The sequence below is a fragment of the Onychomys torridus genome, chromosome 2 (genome assembly GCF_903995425.1).
Source record: "Onychomys torridus chromosome 2, mOncTor1.1, whole genome shotgun sequence".
Lineage (NCBI taxonomy): Eukaryota > Metazoa > Chordata > Mammalia > Rodentia > Cricetidae > Onychomys > Onychomys torridus.
This window is the reverse complement of record NC_050444.1, coordinates 36,640,084-36,656,599: the sequence shown is the minus strand read 5'-3', so window position 1 is coordinate 36,656,599 and position 16,516 is coordinate 36,640,084. Positions and strand designations below refer to the sequence as shown.

The window sequence follows — 16,516 nt, the reverse complement described above, 5'->3', positions numbered from 1 at the left end:
GTTACAGCTGTACAACATGCTTGTGGAGACAGGCGAGCTGGACAACACTTATATCATCTACACTGCTGACCATGGTTACCACATTGGACAGTTTGGACTGGTCAAGGGGAAATCCATGCCATATGACTTTGACATCCGTGTGCCTTTCTTTATTCGTGGTCCAAGCATAGAACCAGGATCGATGTACGTATTTCTCTGTAGCATGGAGCTGTCACAGCTCCGTGATGCAACATCTAAGATAATTCAGATCCTAATCTCAGTATCTGGTTTCTTTCCATCCAGAACTTAAAAAAAAAAAAAGAGAGAGAGAGAGAGACAGGTTGGTAACTGACCTTTCCTGTCACCTAGTAACCAAACTATACTCTTTAAAATATCAGTGACTGGTTCTCTCAAACTGAGAAGAGTACGTGTCCTTCTTGCCCTGTGTACATGGCCAGAATGTACTTTTGGAGACCACCACCCCTCTCTGAATCAAAGTCCACTGTCACATTTTACAAAGCCCAAAGTCATCTTAGCTTTTAATTATGGGTTACGATGCCTGGTTTTCTTTTAAGAGAAAAGACACTTAAATGAGTTGTTTCTGTCACTGAGACTGGTCCTGTGTCCCTTTCTCCACTGATGCCCTCATCACAGACACAGGTGTCCATGCCCTTTGCCTACCATATTAACTTGCTTTATAGTAAACTGAGATCAAGTGTATAGAGAATTATGAAAATCGTGAAAGACAAAATTCAGAGTAGAATTCCAAACAGTGTCTAGTAGACTCAGGCAAAGCCAAGAAGCCATAGAGGCAGAATGGGAACCTACCTGAGAATTCTTTCTCTCTGCACCCCATCTTTATTTCTATGTATTTATTCTCTTCTTATACAATACATCCTGACCGAAGTTTCCCCTCTCTCTACTCCTCCCAGATTAACTGCTTCTCCATTACCCTTCAGAAAGGAGCAGGCCTGCAAGGGATGTCAACCAAACATGGCGTAACAAGATGCAATAAGATTAGGCACAAACCCTCATGTCAAGGTTGCATGAGACAACCCAGTAGGAGGGAGAGGGTCCCAAGAACGGGCCAAAAAAGCAGAGACACCCCCTCCACATACACTCCCACTTTAGGAGTCCCATAAGAACACTCAGCTACAGAACCATGAGGTGTATACAGAAGACCAAGCTCAGACCCATACAAGCTCCGTGATAGTTGCTTCAGTCTCTGTGAGCCCCATGAGCCCTGCTTAGTTGATTCTGTGGGCCGTGTTCCCCTGTTGTCCTGACCCCTCTGGCTCCTACAATCCTTCCTGCCTCTCTTCTGCATGGTTTCCCTGGCTCTGCCTAGTGTTTGGCTGTGAGTCTCTGAGAATTCTTGATGCTGCAAGTGGTGTCACTGGAACCCTAGAGCCCAGGATTCTGAATTTCATGTATAGGGTCTTACCTGCTGCTGGGATAAGATGATGGGAGGAAGATGGGTTCTTTGAAGAAGGTTCTATGTCTGTTAAGATTATTACAGGGAAAGGGGAATAGAGTATATGTTACATGAAAGCAATCAGGAGACTATTTGAGTGCCAGGAAGAGAACAAAGAGAGGTTAGGGCAGAGAAACCAGGAGTATAATACAAAATGTCATAATGAGTCTCATTTCCTTGTATGCTAACTGAAAAGTAGTTTTGAAAAATCATTGGAAACTGTCTGGGTATAGTCATCTGTAGTTAGTTTTGTACACTGAAGGTCTTAGTCATAAAACAAACTAAAAACTGTATGGTTTCTTACAATATTTATAGCTTAATTCAAGAGGAGTTCTGGAGTATCACATTTTAGAAGAAGCATATCACACACACACACACACACACACACACACACCCACAGAGGCATGCGCGCACACACACATCATGGGGCTGGAGAGATGGCTCCATGGTTAAGAGCGTTTACTGCTCTTGTAGAGAAGCCCAAGTTTACAGCACCCACATCAGATAGCCCATAACTTCCTGTAACTCCAGCTCCAGGGAATCAACACTTCTGGCCTCTGTAAGCACTTCACATGCACATACCCATGTGCAAACACACACGTGCACACACAAATATGCACACACCCACATGCACCCCTTTGCACATACACATAGTTAAAAACAATAATGAAAAGTAATTAAAAGCACCAGGTATCAGTAGACATCTTGCCTGGCTGTGTGCTCAAGACGCAGTGGTTAAGGGGCATCTCTCCTGCCCTCACTCCCTGAAAATCAGCAATGTCATTGCGGTCTACCACTCACTCTTCCCTAGGGGAACAGAGGAAGGAGAGGCTTGATGGTCAATGAGCCATGGCTGTGAAAAAAGCATCTCTATCACCCTCTGCTACCTGCTTTAGGTCTAGCCTGGAACCATCTGTCTCTTTACAGAGTCCCACAGATTGTTCTGAACATCGATCTAGCTCCCACCATCCTGGATATTGCAGGGCTCGACCCCCCTCCTGATGTGGATGGCAAGTCTGTTCTCAAGCTTCTAGACCTGGAAAAGCCAGGTAACAGGTGTGTCAACATGTCTTCTCTCAGCCAGCCCCCAAGCACACCAAGCTCTCACTGGTACCCAGAGCCAGACAGTGCTGAAAACCGTGGAGATAAAATAAGTTTTCCCCACGAGGATTCCTACAAACTCAGCCTTTCTCGGCTGTTTGTGAATTGCGCATTGATGGCGATGCAACCATGGTCTGTGGGAAGCGGATGGTGTTTCTTTAAATAAACTGTTAGCACAGATCCATTTGGGAAAACATCCAGATGCTAACAGTAAATATTATTATTTTGCTTTCAGGTTTCGAACAAACAAGAAGGCCAAAATTTGGCGTGATACGTTCCTAGTGGAAAGAGGGTAATTATTGGTTCCTGGGGTGCTTCTGGGAACTGCTCCTGTGGGCAGCTCTTCCTGCTGGGTATTTTTTTCCCCTTCTTATTTTGGTTTAGTAAGCACGGAGATTTCACAAGCCCAGTTTCAAGTTTGACTTTACTATTTTACTTCGTTTTATTTATAAGTGAGTGTGTGTGTGCATGTGCGTGTGTGCATGTGTGTGTGTGCATGTGCGTGTGTGCATGGCACACACATGGAAATCAAAGGGCAAGTTTCAGGAGTCCTGTCCTTCTGTCGCATGCTCTGGAGGTCAAACTCAGCTGTCAGGTGTGCTCAGCAAGCAGGTTCCTGCTGAGCCATCTCCCTGGCCCCACACTTTGAATAGCTGATTCCCTGCTAGTTGGCAGTCATTTTTACTACAGTAGAACTCTAGGGAGTAAATTGTCATCAGATGGGACTGGAGCCTCTCTGTGGGTAGAGATTCACTGTGGTGCTTCTCAACCTTGTCTCTTAGCAAGTCAACTACTTTCTCTTCCATCCCTCCCAAGTCCTGTAAGTCTTGCCTGTACCCATTCGCTCAATCTGACTTTTTCCTTATGTTCTCTTTATAAGGAACTATTGACTTGTATACATTTCTATTAACTTATATACATAAATATCATTGTAATTCTTTCCGTGGTCACTTCTGGAATGTCTGGTTTGCATTGCTTTGTTTTTTCTCTTTGTATAAATTGAGAGAGAGAGAGAGAGAGAGAGAGAGAGAGAGAGAGAGAGAGAGAGAGAGATTAATGATTAATGCAATTGTTTATTTAAAAAAAGAACCTGGAGAGTTTTTGTTCGGTTGGATGGTTTTGGTTGGTTGGTTTTGGTTTTTTGAGACAGGGTTTCTCTGTGTAGCACTGGCTGTCCTGGAACTCTCTCTGTAGACCAGGCTAGCCTCAAACTCACAGAGATCTGTCTGCCTCTGCCTGCCAAGTGTGAGTGCTGGGATTATAGGCGTGCGCCACCACCGCCTGGCAAACCCTGAGTATGTATACAGAGCTAAGTGTTGGAAACAGTGCTTTCCAGGAACAGTGATGGCTCCTCTGCTGATTCTGCATCTTCCCAGGACCCCTCTTGCAGTGCTCACAAAGGCCTCAGCCTGCACTGAGCTCCTGCAGACAGAGTGGCATCTGAGCCATCCTGTCTGAAAGGTGTGGGGTGTCTGTGATGGGGAAGGAGGGTGTGCGGGAATTGGGAAGATGATCAGGTGGTTCTCCAGTAAGAAGCTTTCCCCTTTCTGTCAAAGGAAATTTTTACGGAAGAAGGAGGAATCCAGCAAGAACATCCAGCAATCAAACCACTTGCCCAAGTATGAAAGAGTCAAGGAGCTGTGCCAGCAGTCCCGATACCAGACAGCGTGTGAGCAGCCCGGGCAGGTGAGTGCAGCGCTGTTCTCCCCCACCCTCCTGTGCTCTCCACTGCTCAGTGAAACAGTTCAGACATTTGTGTATCCCAAAGATTTACATGGGGGATGCGGGCAAATTCAGTGACAGCTCCGCACCTCCAGAACTGTCGAACTGTCCAAGCCTGGCCTTCTTGTCACTACCCAGGCTCCCTCTTGTGAACAAAGATGGCTCTCAGAGGGATTTCTATGCCAAAGGGAACTGGTTACATCAGAGTGGGCCATCTAGCTGTGTTCTAAAGATCATGTACTCAGGATGTAGATGGCCGCTGAACAGTGACTGGATGGGACTTTCCATTCCAATCAGAAGTGAGAGGTCTAAGCAGGGTGTATGGTGGGATCTGTACCACAGCTGGGAAGAAAAAACAGCCTGTATGTTCATTTCTAGCTCACAAACTTTTTGATATCAGATCAGCTGTGGTTATGAAATTGGGGCTTGGCCAGGACATCAGAGAATGGAAAATACTATCCAACAAATTAACACCACCAAGAAGAAAATTGGGCTGGGCATGGTGGTACACACCTGTGATCTCATCAATCTGGAGACACCCAGGTGGGTCTCTGTGAGTTCCAGGCCAACCTGGTCTACATGAGTTCCAGGCCAGCCTGGGCTACATGGTAAGACTTTGTCTCAAAAACAAAAAACACAGAGAAAGGGAAAAAAAGAAAGCAAAAAAGTAGGGGCATGTGGCCACCAATAATTTTAAAAACTCTTTGGTTGGAAACTGTGCTACATAAAAGGAAATCTATACAGACTAAAGGGAAATCCCATGTCCCAATGGAATGGCAAAAAAAAAAAAAAAGGGAGGAATGGACGGAGGGGAGAATAAAAGAAAGAGAGAGGAATGAATGAATGAATGAATGAATGAATGAGGGGGGGGACCGCCCCATCTGTTAGTTAGACTTCTGTCTCATGCAAGGCTCAGTGTGTACGATCTGTGTCTGCCTGCTGACTGTAACCTGTGTGTCTTTTTCGTTTGTGACCATGGGAATCCCCATCGTACAAACAGATGGCCAGTTGGATGAAAAATCTAGAATCTAAGCAGGAATTGTCCAATTAAGAAAACATAGTCAAGGGGTTGGAGAGATGGCTTGTCTATAAAGAATGCAAACTGATCTCTCGGAAAATCCAAGTTCAGTTCCCAGCACTCGAGTTGGGCAGTTCCAAGGGATCTGATGCCTCTAGCCCCCTAAGTAAGGCTTCCGGCCCTCGGGGGCACATACCCACACGCAGACTCATATATATGCACAAAATTAAAGATAACAAAGATTAACCTAAACAAATAAACAAAGCACTCACTGCCCTCCGAGATAAGTTACCTTAACTAAAGAAAGAGGGTTGTTGTTGTTGTTGTTTTAATTTATTTTTGGTTTTGGTTTGGTTTTGGTTTTGGTTTTGGTTTTTCGAGACTGGATTTCTCTGTGTAACAGCCCTAGCTGTCCTGGAACTCACTCTGTAGACGAGGCTGGCTTCAAATTCACAAAGATCCACCTCCCTCTGCCTCCCAAGTGCTGGGAAATCCTGTGGGGAATTTCTTCTTATTACACATGTCTCTGAACCTTAGATATCCACGTAGTTGTCTAGAGATACTAGGCATGAGAAATGGGCCACCTAGCTATTACCTAATGGCCTCGTCCAGTGTGTTCTTATTATAAGTTCCCCAGTATGCTAAATACGTCATGATCGACAACGTGATCCCAAGTCTCTTGCCTCTCAGTTTCTTGTTTGCAGAGTTACTTTGAAGTGTAAAAGGTTGGGAAGGAAGAGGGTTTCAAGGCATAAAATCATACTTGCGTATAATTCTAGTCAGCCTTAGTTTTCAAGTGATTCATAGAAAAGCTTAGACCTAGTCATCATATTTTAACTCAAAGTCTTTAATATCTCACATGAATACTCTTAAGTATTATTATGAAGGTTCTTCTGAAGCTCCCAGATAGTTTGTAGGAACTAGCCTCAACAGGCTAATGCACTTTATTCAGGAGTTGGAAATGCTCACTGTTTAATGTTTAATGTCTGCAAATTGCTAATCTTGTTAGGATCTGAGCCCTCTCCGTGGAGAGCAAGGTATGGATTTGGGAATGAGGCACGCTGCTTATCTATCTTTCAGCATACCATTCTGCAGATGTCTCATTATGGCTTGTGCTGAAACTTCAGCCTATGTCCTAGAGGGCAAATGGAGCATAAACGCAATCATGTCATTTTGGCAAAAGCCTCACACTTGCATGCTGTGCGGTAACTATATTAAAAACCTAATTTTGTTTTTTTCGTAGTTTTCTAAATTTAATTTGCTCCTGTGGAGTGCTTTTATGGCTGTCTCTCTAGAATGTACCTCCTCTGTTACTTTCTTTCCATGTGGAACAGTCTGAACTTAGATTTTTTTTTCCTCACACGGGTATTTGAGAATGTCAGAGATTGCCTTCCTTAGAAGCACCCGAATGATGAACAAGGAATTAGGCTATGCCTAGACGGTGAACTTTTTTTCCTATAGACATTCTTTAAACTGGGCAGAAGATGGGATTAGAGAAGGGATGTGAGGGGAAGTGGCTTTCTCAAGCCTTGGTGTCCCAGTGGCACTGGGGAATAGTGACTATGATCTCATGGTTCCTTGAGTGTGGCCCCTGGACCAGCAAGATCAATCTGACCTTGGGGCTTGTCAAAATATAAATCCTCTACCCCAGCCCACTGATTAGGTACCATGGAGCCTAGCAGTTTCTGTCAACAAGTCTTCCAGTGCCTACTGGGGAGAATCTGGCAGTGTCAAGAAAGTTTTAGGAGCCGAGATCAGCTCTGGTGTCAGCTTCATGTTGTATAGAGTACTCGATCTCCTCCTACCCATTTGCCTTTCTGTCTGGCTACATTGAAGATTACCTTTTCGCAGACAGTATCACTGATTTAAAAGAAAAAGAATCCACATAATAAGGTTGGATGGCTTGGGGATCAGAGTGACAGTTCAGGAGACAGCCTGGGCTAGAGCTGACTAGGTCAAGTCCATTCATTTCTTTCTAGTACGGAGCCCAGGGCTTCACACATGCCAGGCACATGCGCTATCAACCCAGCTTTTTCTCCAACCTGGCAACCACCCTTGATCCTTGGCTTCATATTGGGCCCATGCCCTCCTCTTGCCAAGGTTAACAGCCTTATCCTCATGCCTGACAATTTGTGGGGTACTGGAAAAAAACCAGCAATGTCAGTTCTATTCTTGTCATTCCCAGCCCCCCAGAGACAGTGCATATCTCCCACCCGACCCCCATCCTTACCTGGTCACCTAGGTAGTTAGGAAGAGCACATGAAGCAGCTTAATTCAAAGAACATAGAAGGGAGCTTAAGAGGGTTCGGCTGGATATAGTAACCGCTGCTTCCTAGGTGTGTGTCCTGAACAAGTCATTCACATTCTCCCAGGCCTCAGCTTTTCTGTCTCTAGAATAGAGAAAGTCAACCTCAGAAGGGTGAGGAGCAAGTGCTCTCATATGCCTGACACGTGAGGAGAGACTGGGAGTAATGTCTCCCCGGTGAAACTGTCCTTCCAGGCCCTTTTACCTGTTGTTTGTATTTCTACGAAGCCTCCAGGGAGTCAAAGCGGGCTGGAGTCCCAGACGCTTGGCATGACTCCTTGACTGTGCGCGCAGAACCACCAGCAGGGATTAATTATGACAATATGGACATATGTGTTTGCATTGCTTCCATGTTTCTGCATTAATCCAAGACAAAGTGTGAATTCCCACCACCCTCTCAGCTAGGAATTCTGCCCCAAGCACATTTGTGTGCACACATCGTGCTACCACATAAACACACTCACGCTCTTGTGCAAAATCTAAGGGGGATGCTGAGTTCCTGCTGCACATGGCTCCCACCTGGGAGAGTTTCAGAAACTATCAGTGCTTGTTTCTGTTTGTTCTTTGAGAGGAGGTCTCCTTATGCAGCCCAGGTTAACCTTGAACTCTCCTTTCTGCTACCTCAGTATCCTCAAGGGTCCACATGACAAATGTGCACCACCAGCACCCCTCCCCCAGCTTTTGTGCTGTTGGTTTCTAATTAACCAGTGGTAAGAACATCAAGCCTAGGATCAGACACTGCCAAAGCTGGAAGAGTCTTAGAAACCCTAGTTGAATGATGGCATTTTCTGACCAAGGAAATTTTGATCTAGAAAACTTAAGCTAACTTACATCTCTTCACTTCCAATCATGTGCTCCTGTCTGGTAACTTGTCTCTACAACAGCCTGAGATGGTAGACTTTCTCTTGACAACTCCGCTGAGGGCCACGGCCCTCAGCCCTGACTGCGCTGTGACATCTAAAGCCGATGTACAAGTCCACCCAGACAAATTCAATCCAAACTTCTGGGGGAAGAGATCGTTGTGAGCTCTCTTTCAAACTTCTGGAAGAGACTTCTGAGCAGGCAAAGCCGAGAAGTCCAAATGTCAAGTGCACACTCTTGGACAATTGTTTTCTTCTTCGTCCTCACAGTAGAGACATGGATTCCTTAAGCAGGAGCCACGTGAAGGAGAAACTCTCTGTTTATCCACTCCTGAAATACTTTTTATATTTCTCTGACATTTTACATGGGGAGAAAAGGAAGCTTGGTGTCATTTTAATAGAGCAGATCTCATGTCCTTTCATTGAATTTGTGGATCTTAGCATCTTCCCAGTCCGGTTTGCCTGCTCGCTGTTCTGTATATATGAAGTCAGGGATGTACTAAAAATACTCCAAGGCCCACATCCAGACAGCTGCCAGGATTGTCAAAGAACTGGGATGGAGTTTGCTGAGTACCGGACTTCTCTGCTCTGAAGTCAGTGTTCTCACCGAATGCTTCCTCTTCTGACTGCCTGTCCCGCTCACACTGTGGCCTCCTGTTGAACGTGAATAAAAGGACGTTTTCCAGTAAGATTTGGCTGGCTTTGTTAGTTTGCCAGACATGAGCAGCTTATTTCCAGGAAGCCCCTGGACCCTGGTTAAATTCGCGGCAGGGTTGTAGATGTCTCCCTGGGTCACCCACCATGGTTAACTTAGACTTTACCTGTCTCATCCCATGACACCCTGATAGCCTGCATGTAAGTTGTTGCCTCTGCCTTCCCAAATGCTCCCCTCTCACCTGAGGCCCACCCTGCTGCTGCTTCTCCTCCTCCTCCTCCTCCTCTTCCTGCATTTATTTATTTGTTTGTTTGTTTGTTTGTTTATTATTTATATAGTGTTCTGTCTGCATGTACACCTGTACACCAGAAGAGGGCACCAGAACTCATTATAGATGGTTGTGAGCCACCATGTGGGTGGGTACTGGGAATTGGGACCTCTAAAAGGACAACCAGTGTGCTCTTAACCTCTGAGCCATCTCTCCAGCCTGCCAATATGCTTCTCACAGTCATGCTCCAGGAACCTTGGGATTACACTGCTGTCCACACGCCCTTGGACAAGTTACTTACCCGTACTATCTCAGTTTCGTCATCTTTTGTATGGACACAGCAGTGCCAGCCATAGAGGTTACTGTAAAGATCATGTGGGTTTCTGTGTAATCAGATACTAGGATTGATGCATCGGCCCACAGCAAGCTCTTCAGAAATGCCTTCAGCTGTTGGTCTGTCCACTGTCCTGTTTGACATGAAGTACCGGAACCATACCTTTCCCCACATCTGCCTTATGCAGATGTTATCCACACTGAACTTTCTTTTCTGTTTCTCCTTCCTTCCTACCTCTTCCCTTCCTCCATCTATCCCATCCCATCTCGAGAAAACAGGAGCTAAATCTCCTTGGCAAAACTCTAGCTCCTGTTTGTGAGAAAGTTTTACAGTGTGAGCTGAGTCGTGGTTTGGATGGAGACATTTATATGGTCCTTCTATTCCCAACGTGGAGTTTGGAAATGTCATCGCATAGCCTCCTCCAGGTAGCTGGGTTTAGGATGCTGACACTGGTATAAAAGTTAACCAGGTCATCACAAAACTACTGCGCGGTGATTACATTTCCGAGAACATGATTTGACCTATATTATGGTACGTAAGAAGACACACTTTGGAGAATTAGCTTGTGTATATAAAACTCAGCTTGTATCTAGTCCCTGGACAACAGTAGACATTTGAAAAAAGAAACTGGGGCCCATTTTTTGTTTGTTTGCTTCTTAATCGGGCAAGTATATACTGAGGTGTAAATCACAGCATCCACATGCAATCTGAGGGATATATGCAGTCCAGAATGTAGGAACCCTGATGATCACCTAGGGGTTATCCAGAAGGAAGTAACCAGAGTCATAAAGTTGCCAAGTATTGTGGTGGACATTCCATGCCTAATGTACAATCAGAGAGACTGAGGCTCAGAAGGAAAAATCCACGAACCAAAACAGAACGGGAAGTCTAAGATCAAACCCAAATGTATGTGTGAATCAAAGCCATAGACCCCTCTGTTCTGATAGCCCACCTCCCACGTAGCACCAGCCTTTGGGAGCCTGAGACAGGAGGATCATGCTCTTGAGTCCAGGAATTCAAGACTATTCTCAGGTACATATGGCTGTGAAGAGACACTATGATCATGGCAACTCTTATAAAGGAAAACATTTCATTGGATGGCTCACTTACAGTTCAGAGTTTCTGTCCATTATCATGTTAGGACATGGCAGCATGGTGCTGGAGAGGTAGCTGAGAGTTCTACATCTTACACAGGCAACAGGAAGTGGTCTTAGACACTGTAAAGTATCTTGAGCACATATGAGCTGCCTCCACAGTGACATACTTCCTCCAACAAGGCCACACCCACTCCAACAAAGCCACACCTCCTAATAGAGCTGCCCCCTATGAGCTTATGGGGGCCAATTACATTCAAACTACCACATAGGGTGCACAGTAAAGCCATGTCTTTTAAAAACATAAATGTTCCAGTGAGATGACTCGGTGAGTAAAAATACTAGCTACCCTGCCTGACAACCTGAGTTCAGTCTCAGAAACCCATGTGGTAGAAGGGAAATATTAATTCCTACAAGTTAGCCTCTGACCTCCACACAAGTTCTATGGTATGTGTATACATGCACACAAATACACACACTACTGCAACTGATCTGCTAACCTCCATATGAGCTCTGGTATGTACACACACACACACACACACACACACACACACACACACACATTAAATAAATTAAAAATGAAAAAAATAGTTATAGCTATTAAATAATAATTGCTCTATTCCAGAATTTATACCCAGAAAATAAGTTGTCCTATGACTAGATAAGCACTTTTAAAAATCAATTTCCACTGGCCCGAGTTCACATACCACATCTTCTCTTTAGAACTCAAAGCACTCAATAATTTTTATAGCACATCTTTAGGGCTAAGAGAACCAGGTATTATTTTACCAGATGCAGAGTCTGGAAGAAAGCTGAGGTTCTGTTGTTTGCTCAAATCCTAGAGTTAGGAGCAAAAGACAATTAAAGTTGAGGTTTTCAGACACCCAACTCAATATTTACCTTTTTTAAAAATGGCTACTATATGGGCTGGAGAGATGGCTCAGAGGTTAAGAGCACCGACTGCTCTTCCAGAGGTCCTGAGTTCAATTCCCAGAACCCACATGGTGGCTCAAAACCATCTGTAATGAGATCTGGCACCCTCTTCTGTATACATAATAAATAAATCTTAAAAAAAAAAAAAAAGTTTAAAAAAAATTTTAAAAAAATGGCTACTACATAAGTTCTCATAACTTCCAATTCTGTTAAGAACAGCACATCAGTGTGCGTGAAAAGATGTGATAACTACAGCATTAGCCGAGCAGAGCACTTTCCACAGGGAGCTCTCTGCAGGTTGTTGTTTCCACTCACACTCCTGACTCAGGCAGCTCCCTCACATAGCAGCCTTGATTAGGCTTGCAGACAACTGGGAAGTAGATACCATGTAACTCCCAACTTCTCTAACTTCTAAGGCGGAACTTTCCATTGACTTCTTTCTCTAAGTCCAGGACAGACTATGAGTAACATTTACTGGCTCCATGAACGTGAGTGGCAGCCCACTAGGGAGCTGTAAGGATTGTGGGAATTAATTCATGTCACCAGCTCTGAACTTCAAACAAGCATGCAGCAGTGTTGATGGTGCAGGTAAAGATGGTAATGATGAACATGTTTTCAAAAGTTATGGGAGGTTTTTCTCATTTGACTCGACTCTATACGAGTCTAGCTGCATGTGGTATTGGTGTGCCTGTGCACAAGAAAATCACCAGCCCTGTCTTCTTCATTGGTGCTATTTACACACAGGCAGATGGAAACAGCCAACAATCTGGACACGTGACTACCAAACTCAGTGCTACTCCACTGAGATAGCATTGGGGGACCATTTGGGGACATGATACATGGTCTTGCCCCGCCCCCAATTCCAAGTCAGTGTAGTGGGAAAGGCTAAAATAACAACTGAAGAGACTCAACAAATAATTTTATCCATCACCTTGCTGACTGTATCTAGAACCCTTTGAGGAAGAACATAGGATAAACTATGAACACAAACTTATCAGTCAGAAAGCAGAATGAGGATTGAAATGATATCATTCCAGACAGCAGGGGAGAGACCTGTGGGAGGAGAGAATGGCTGCCACATGGCTGAGAGGTGGACAGAGTGATGAACTGATTTACTCAGGAGCCTCAGGATTAGATCAAAGATAGACAGGGATGGCCATGTTTCTGCAGGGTGCTTGCTGAACAGACACAGTCAACTCCACTTTCCATCAGCAGGTGCCTCAGCCAAGTTCAAGCTGAACCTCACCAAAGAGCTGAGAGGCAAATACCTTCTCTTATTTCCACCACTGATCAGCTTGCAGTTTTAATTTCAGAATAATTCTTTTAGAAGTTCCCTGTCTCTGTTTCCACCTATAAACTCGCCCAGTGAAGCTGCCATTTTGGTAGCAGCTGTTCCAAGATTTTATTGCACGGTCATAAAAATTGTCTTGGTAAGAGGCACTGAAGTGGTAATTTTGTTTCATTGAAATTCCTGGTATGTTTGCCTTGGGAAGATTGCCTAAGCCTCCAGCTAATTGTGTTGTGCGGAGGGGTCTGTGACTTCTGCAGGTCCATGGTGGAGAAGATAATTGAGATAATTGTCAGTGGATATTGCCTTATCCAAAAGTGTGTGTAGATGCAGGTACGTAGCTCTGTGTGTGTGTGTGTGTGTGTGTGTGTGTGTGGTCTTGTGTGAAGCATTGTCTGTTCCAGAGACAGTACCAGACACCAAGATTCTTAAACTCACTGCTCTGGAAGGAACTCCCGTTCCCCCACCACAGGAAATCCATGAGGAATTTGGCTGGTGGCAAAACGGGTTAGATTCCAAATAGGTGGTCACTGAAAGTCCCACACACAGCTTTGTGTTCTACAAGACTCTGCTCATCCCGTCAGCTCCTCCTCACTACAAAGAAAAAGAAAAGGCAGAAAACCTTTAATGTGCCGTGGCTGAGAACATTCAGAAAGTTTGCACCAAGGTCCTGGGTTCAGCGGTAACTATTTGGCCAGGCAGGCGTGGTGGTACACACTGACAGCCCCAGTTACCAGAGGCCGAGGCAGAAGCATCACTTGAACCCAGGAGCTGAGACCAAGTCTCAGAAGTGATTGTTGTTTGTACCAGAGATAGCATGAACTGGAACCACAGAGAGACCTCGATTTCTAAGGATGGAATCACCAGCCCCATTGTCTTGTGTGGCTGGTGCTGCAGCACTTTGCAGGCTTAAGCTTGGCTGTAAAAGGCATCAATGCATTGCAAACGCCGGCAGTGGAGATTACCCAGGTGGGTGGCTGCACCTTACACCATTTGAATTCAGTACAGAAACAGACATCTACAGACACACTGAACCAACCACCACCCCCAACTTTCAAACTATGAAATGTTACCTCTTTCAGCAGAACTTACCAACAACCAGAATTCTATATGGCAGACAGTTATTCCTTAGTGAAAATGTCTATCAGCTTCTGAGAACGTCTTTTGGGCCTCTCACAGAATTTTGAGGGGCCGCTCTCAGAACTTCCTTTGGGTCTCTCTCTTACACTACTTTCTCAAGTTCAGTGCTCACCTTCTGAGTGCTAGAGAACCCTACCTGGAAAGTGGTGGGTTCCCCTTTGCTTGGAGCAGACTCTGAAGCCAAACTTCCATCATTAGTCCACTCGCTGGAGAGGGGGTAAGGCCAGCTGGTTACTTTTAAACGAGCACAAATCCTGACTCGTGGACATACGGGTCACAGTGTTGTCCTGCCGCAATCATTTTTGAGATAATCACATCCACACATTTCTAGACACACTTCCCTTGCACACAACACAACCCAAACATTTAGATCCTTCTCAAAGCTCAAGCACCTGAGTTGTTGAGACTTAAATATTTCTCTCCTGCCTCCCGCAAGGGTACCAGCTACAAGGAGGTCCAAGAATGACACATGAGAGTCACCAGGGAGCTGTTGCAGGTGGCAGTATCCAGCCAAAGTGTGGACTCACTCCTGCGACATGGCTGCTTTGGACCCAAACAAATCAATGTCATATTTTCATATGTTTGTTTGTTTGAGACAGAGTCTTACAATCCAGGCCGCCCCAGACCTGCAATCCTCCTGCCTCTGCTTCTTGAGTGCTGCCATTATGGGCATCAGCCACCAGGATCTCATGTTTGTATATGTATGGTGCCTATGTGAGTTCATGTGCACCGCATGTGTGCCCAGTACTTAGGGAGGACAAGGGAGTGTTGGATGCCCTGGAACCAGAGGTAGCAGTAAGTGAGCTGCCTGATATGGATGCCGGGAACTGTACCTGGACCTCCAGAAAAGCAGGATGTGCTCTTAGTCACAGAGCCGTCTCTCCAGCCCCCACTTCACATGTCTGAAGTTAAGTCTTTAGCAGTTTTGTTCATACACTGTTGTAGTTTGTGATGCCTCCTTGTGGCTTACTTGGTAGGTAGTTGCATTCCCTTAGGCAACCTCCTTTTCTGGGTGAAGATATTGAATCTTCAAGGCATTCCAGGCAAGCACTGAAAGTAGGCAAACCTAACATGGCTTGAAATAATCACCTGGTAACACCAGGAGTGTAGAGGGCTGACGTGGACCCACTGAATGAGCTCTAGATACCTGGGGTTTGGGGTATTGCCTCTGTGCAGCTCTAATAATGGAACATGTACCAAAGGCGTGTGACTCCCTTGGTGGAGACAAAGGGTGAGTGTGAAGCCCTTGTTCACTGTGGAGGCTTGGGTACCACTTGAGACATGTGTCATTTATCTGCTGACAAAGCCATCAAGGCCCTTGACCAAGCTTCACTTTTTACATTAGAGATTTTGCTTTGAGACACCTCCCAACGGTATTGGCTTACCAGAGGCAAGTGAATGATACAAGATTCTCCTAGATGGTGCTGGAATGGATCCTTTTTAGACACAACTTATTTTAAGATATTTGACATGTGTGACACAGCCAGTGTGGTTCTTTAGAGCACAAGTATATGGCACTGGCCACAGCTTAGAAACCAGTGCGTTGAAATATACGTAATTGCACACAGGTAGTACCTGTATGTGGGAGGGAGATACATTCAGTATTAGCGATGCCTATCAATACTCACTCTGTTGAACTGTTATGATCAATTTCAAATGAAGGCCAATATTCTCCCTACTAACCAGTGAGTACTTTAGGGGTTGTATGGGAGAAAAAGGGAAATAAAGACATTATTTCACCTGGAGAGGAGCTCCTGAGGGGCCTCTCCGATAGTAGGATCAGAATGGTGCTTCAGAAGATTGAACGTCGGCTTTCCCACAGCTCTGTACAAAGCAGGTCCTAGGAGCCCAGTGTGACCTGGGAAGATGGACTCCATCGCGCTGGGGTGCACTGCACGCCGTGGGTGCACAGGGCTTGTAGAAGAATAAGGAAAACCAAAAGAAAGCCTGACTAGTTTGCCACGGTTTGGGAGAGCCCCCGTGGGCTCTGCCTGTAATGGCCTCAAATTAAATGCCTCTCTGTCTTCCTCATCGCCACCCTGCTCAGGATTACTTTAGAATCCTAGAGGCAGAGAACAAAGCGGGCAAGTTTGTTTTTCCAGAACAAACGGGGCGGTTCGGGGTCCTGGTGGAAACGGCACTGACAGCTGCCTCTGTGTCTTGGGACACTAAGGGCTTTAACATGTTTCATTCAAGACTGTTTAGTCTGGGTGCTGAGGATTCATTTATCAGCGTTCAGCTCTAGTGTCGTGGAGGCAGTTCTGATTTCCAATGATTTCATTATCGTCTGTATGTGCCTGCCACAGAAGGAACAGAGCAGAGAGGGGAGTGACTGCAGGGTCACT

At 45.3% G+C, this 16,516-nt stretch overlaps 1 protein-coding gene across 3 annotated transcripts in view; it reads left to right on the top strand.

The window, feature by feature from the left end:
• Sulf1 (sulfatase 1) overlaps nt 1-16,516 on the top strand; it is a 173,080-nt gene that overhangs the window by 127,552 nt on the left and 29,012 nt on the right. For all 3 annotated transcript variants that reach the window (XM_036177976.1, XM_036177977.1, XM_036177978.1), the window contains 4 exons: nt 8-183; nt 2,381-2,509; nt 2,790-2,846; nt 4,111-4,240. In XM_036177976.1, coding sequence (XP_036033869.1) covers nt 8-183; nt 2,381-2,509; nt 2,790-2,846; nt 4,111-4,240 — 492 coding nt within the window. The remainder of the gene's footprint in view (nt 1-7; nt 184-2,380; nt 2,510-2,789; nt 2,847-4,110; nt 4,241-16,516) is intronic.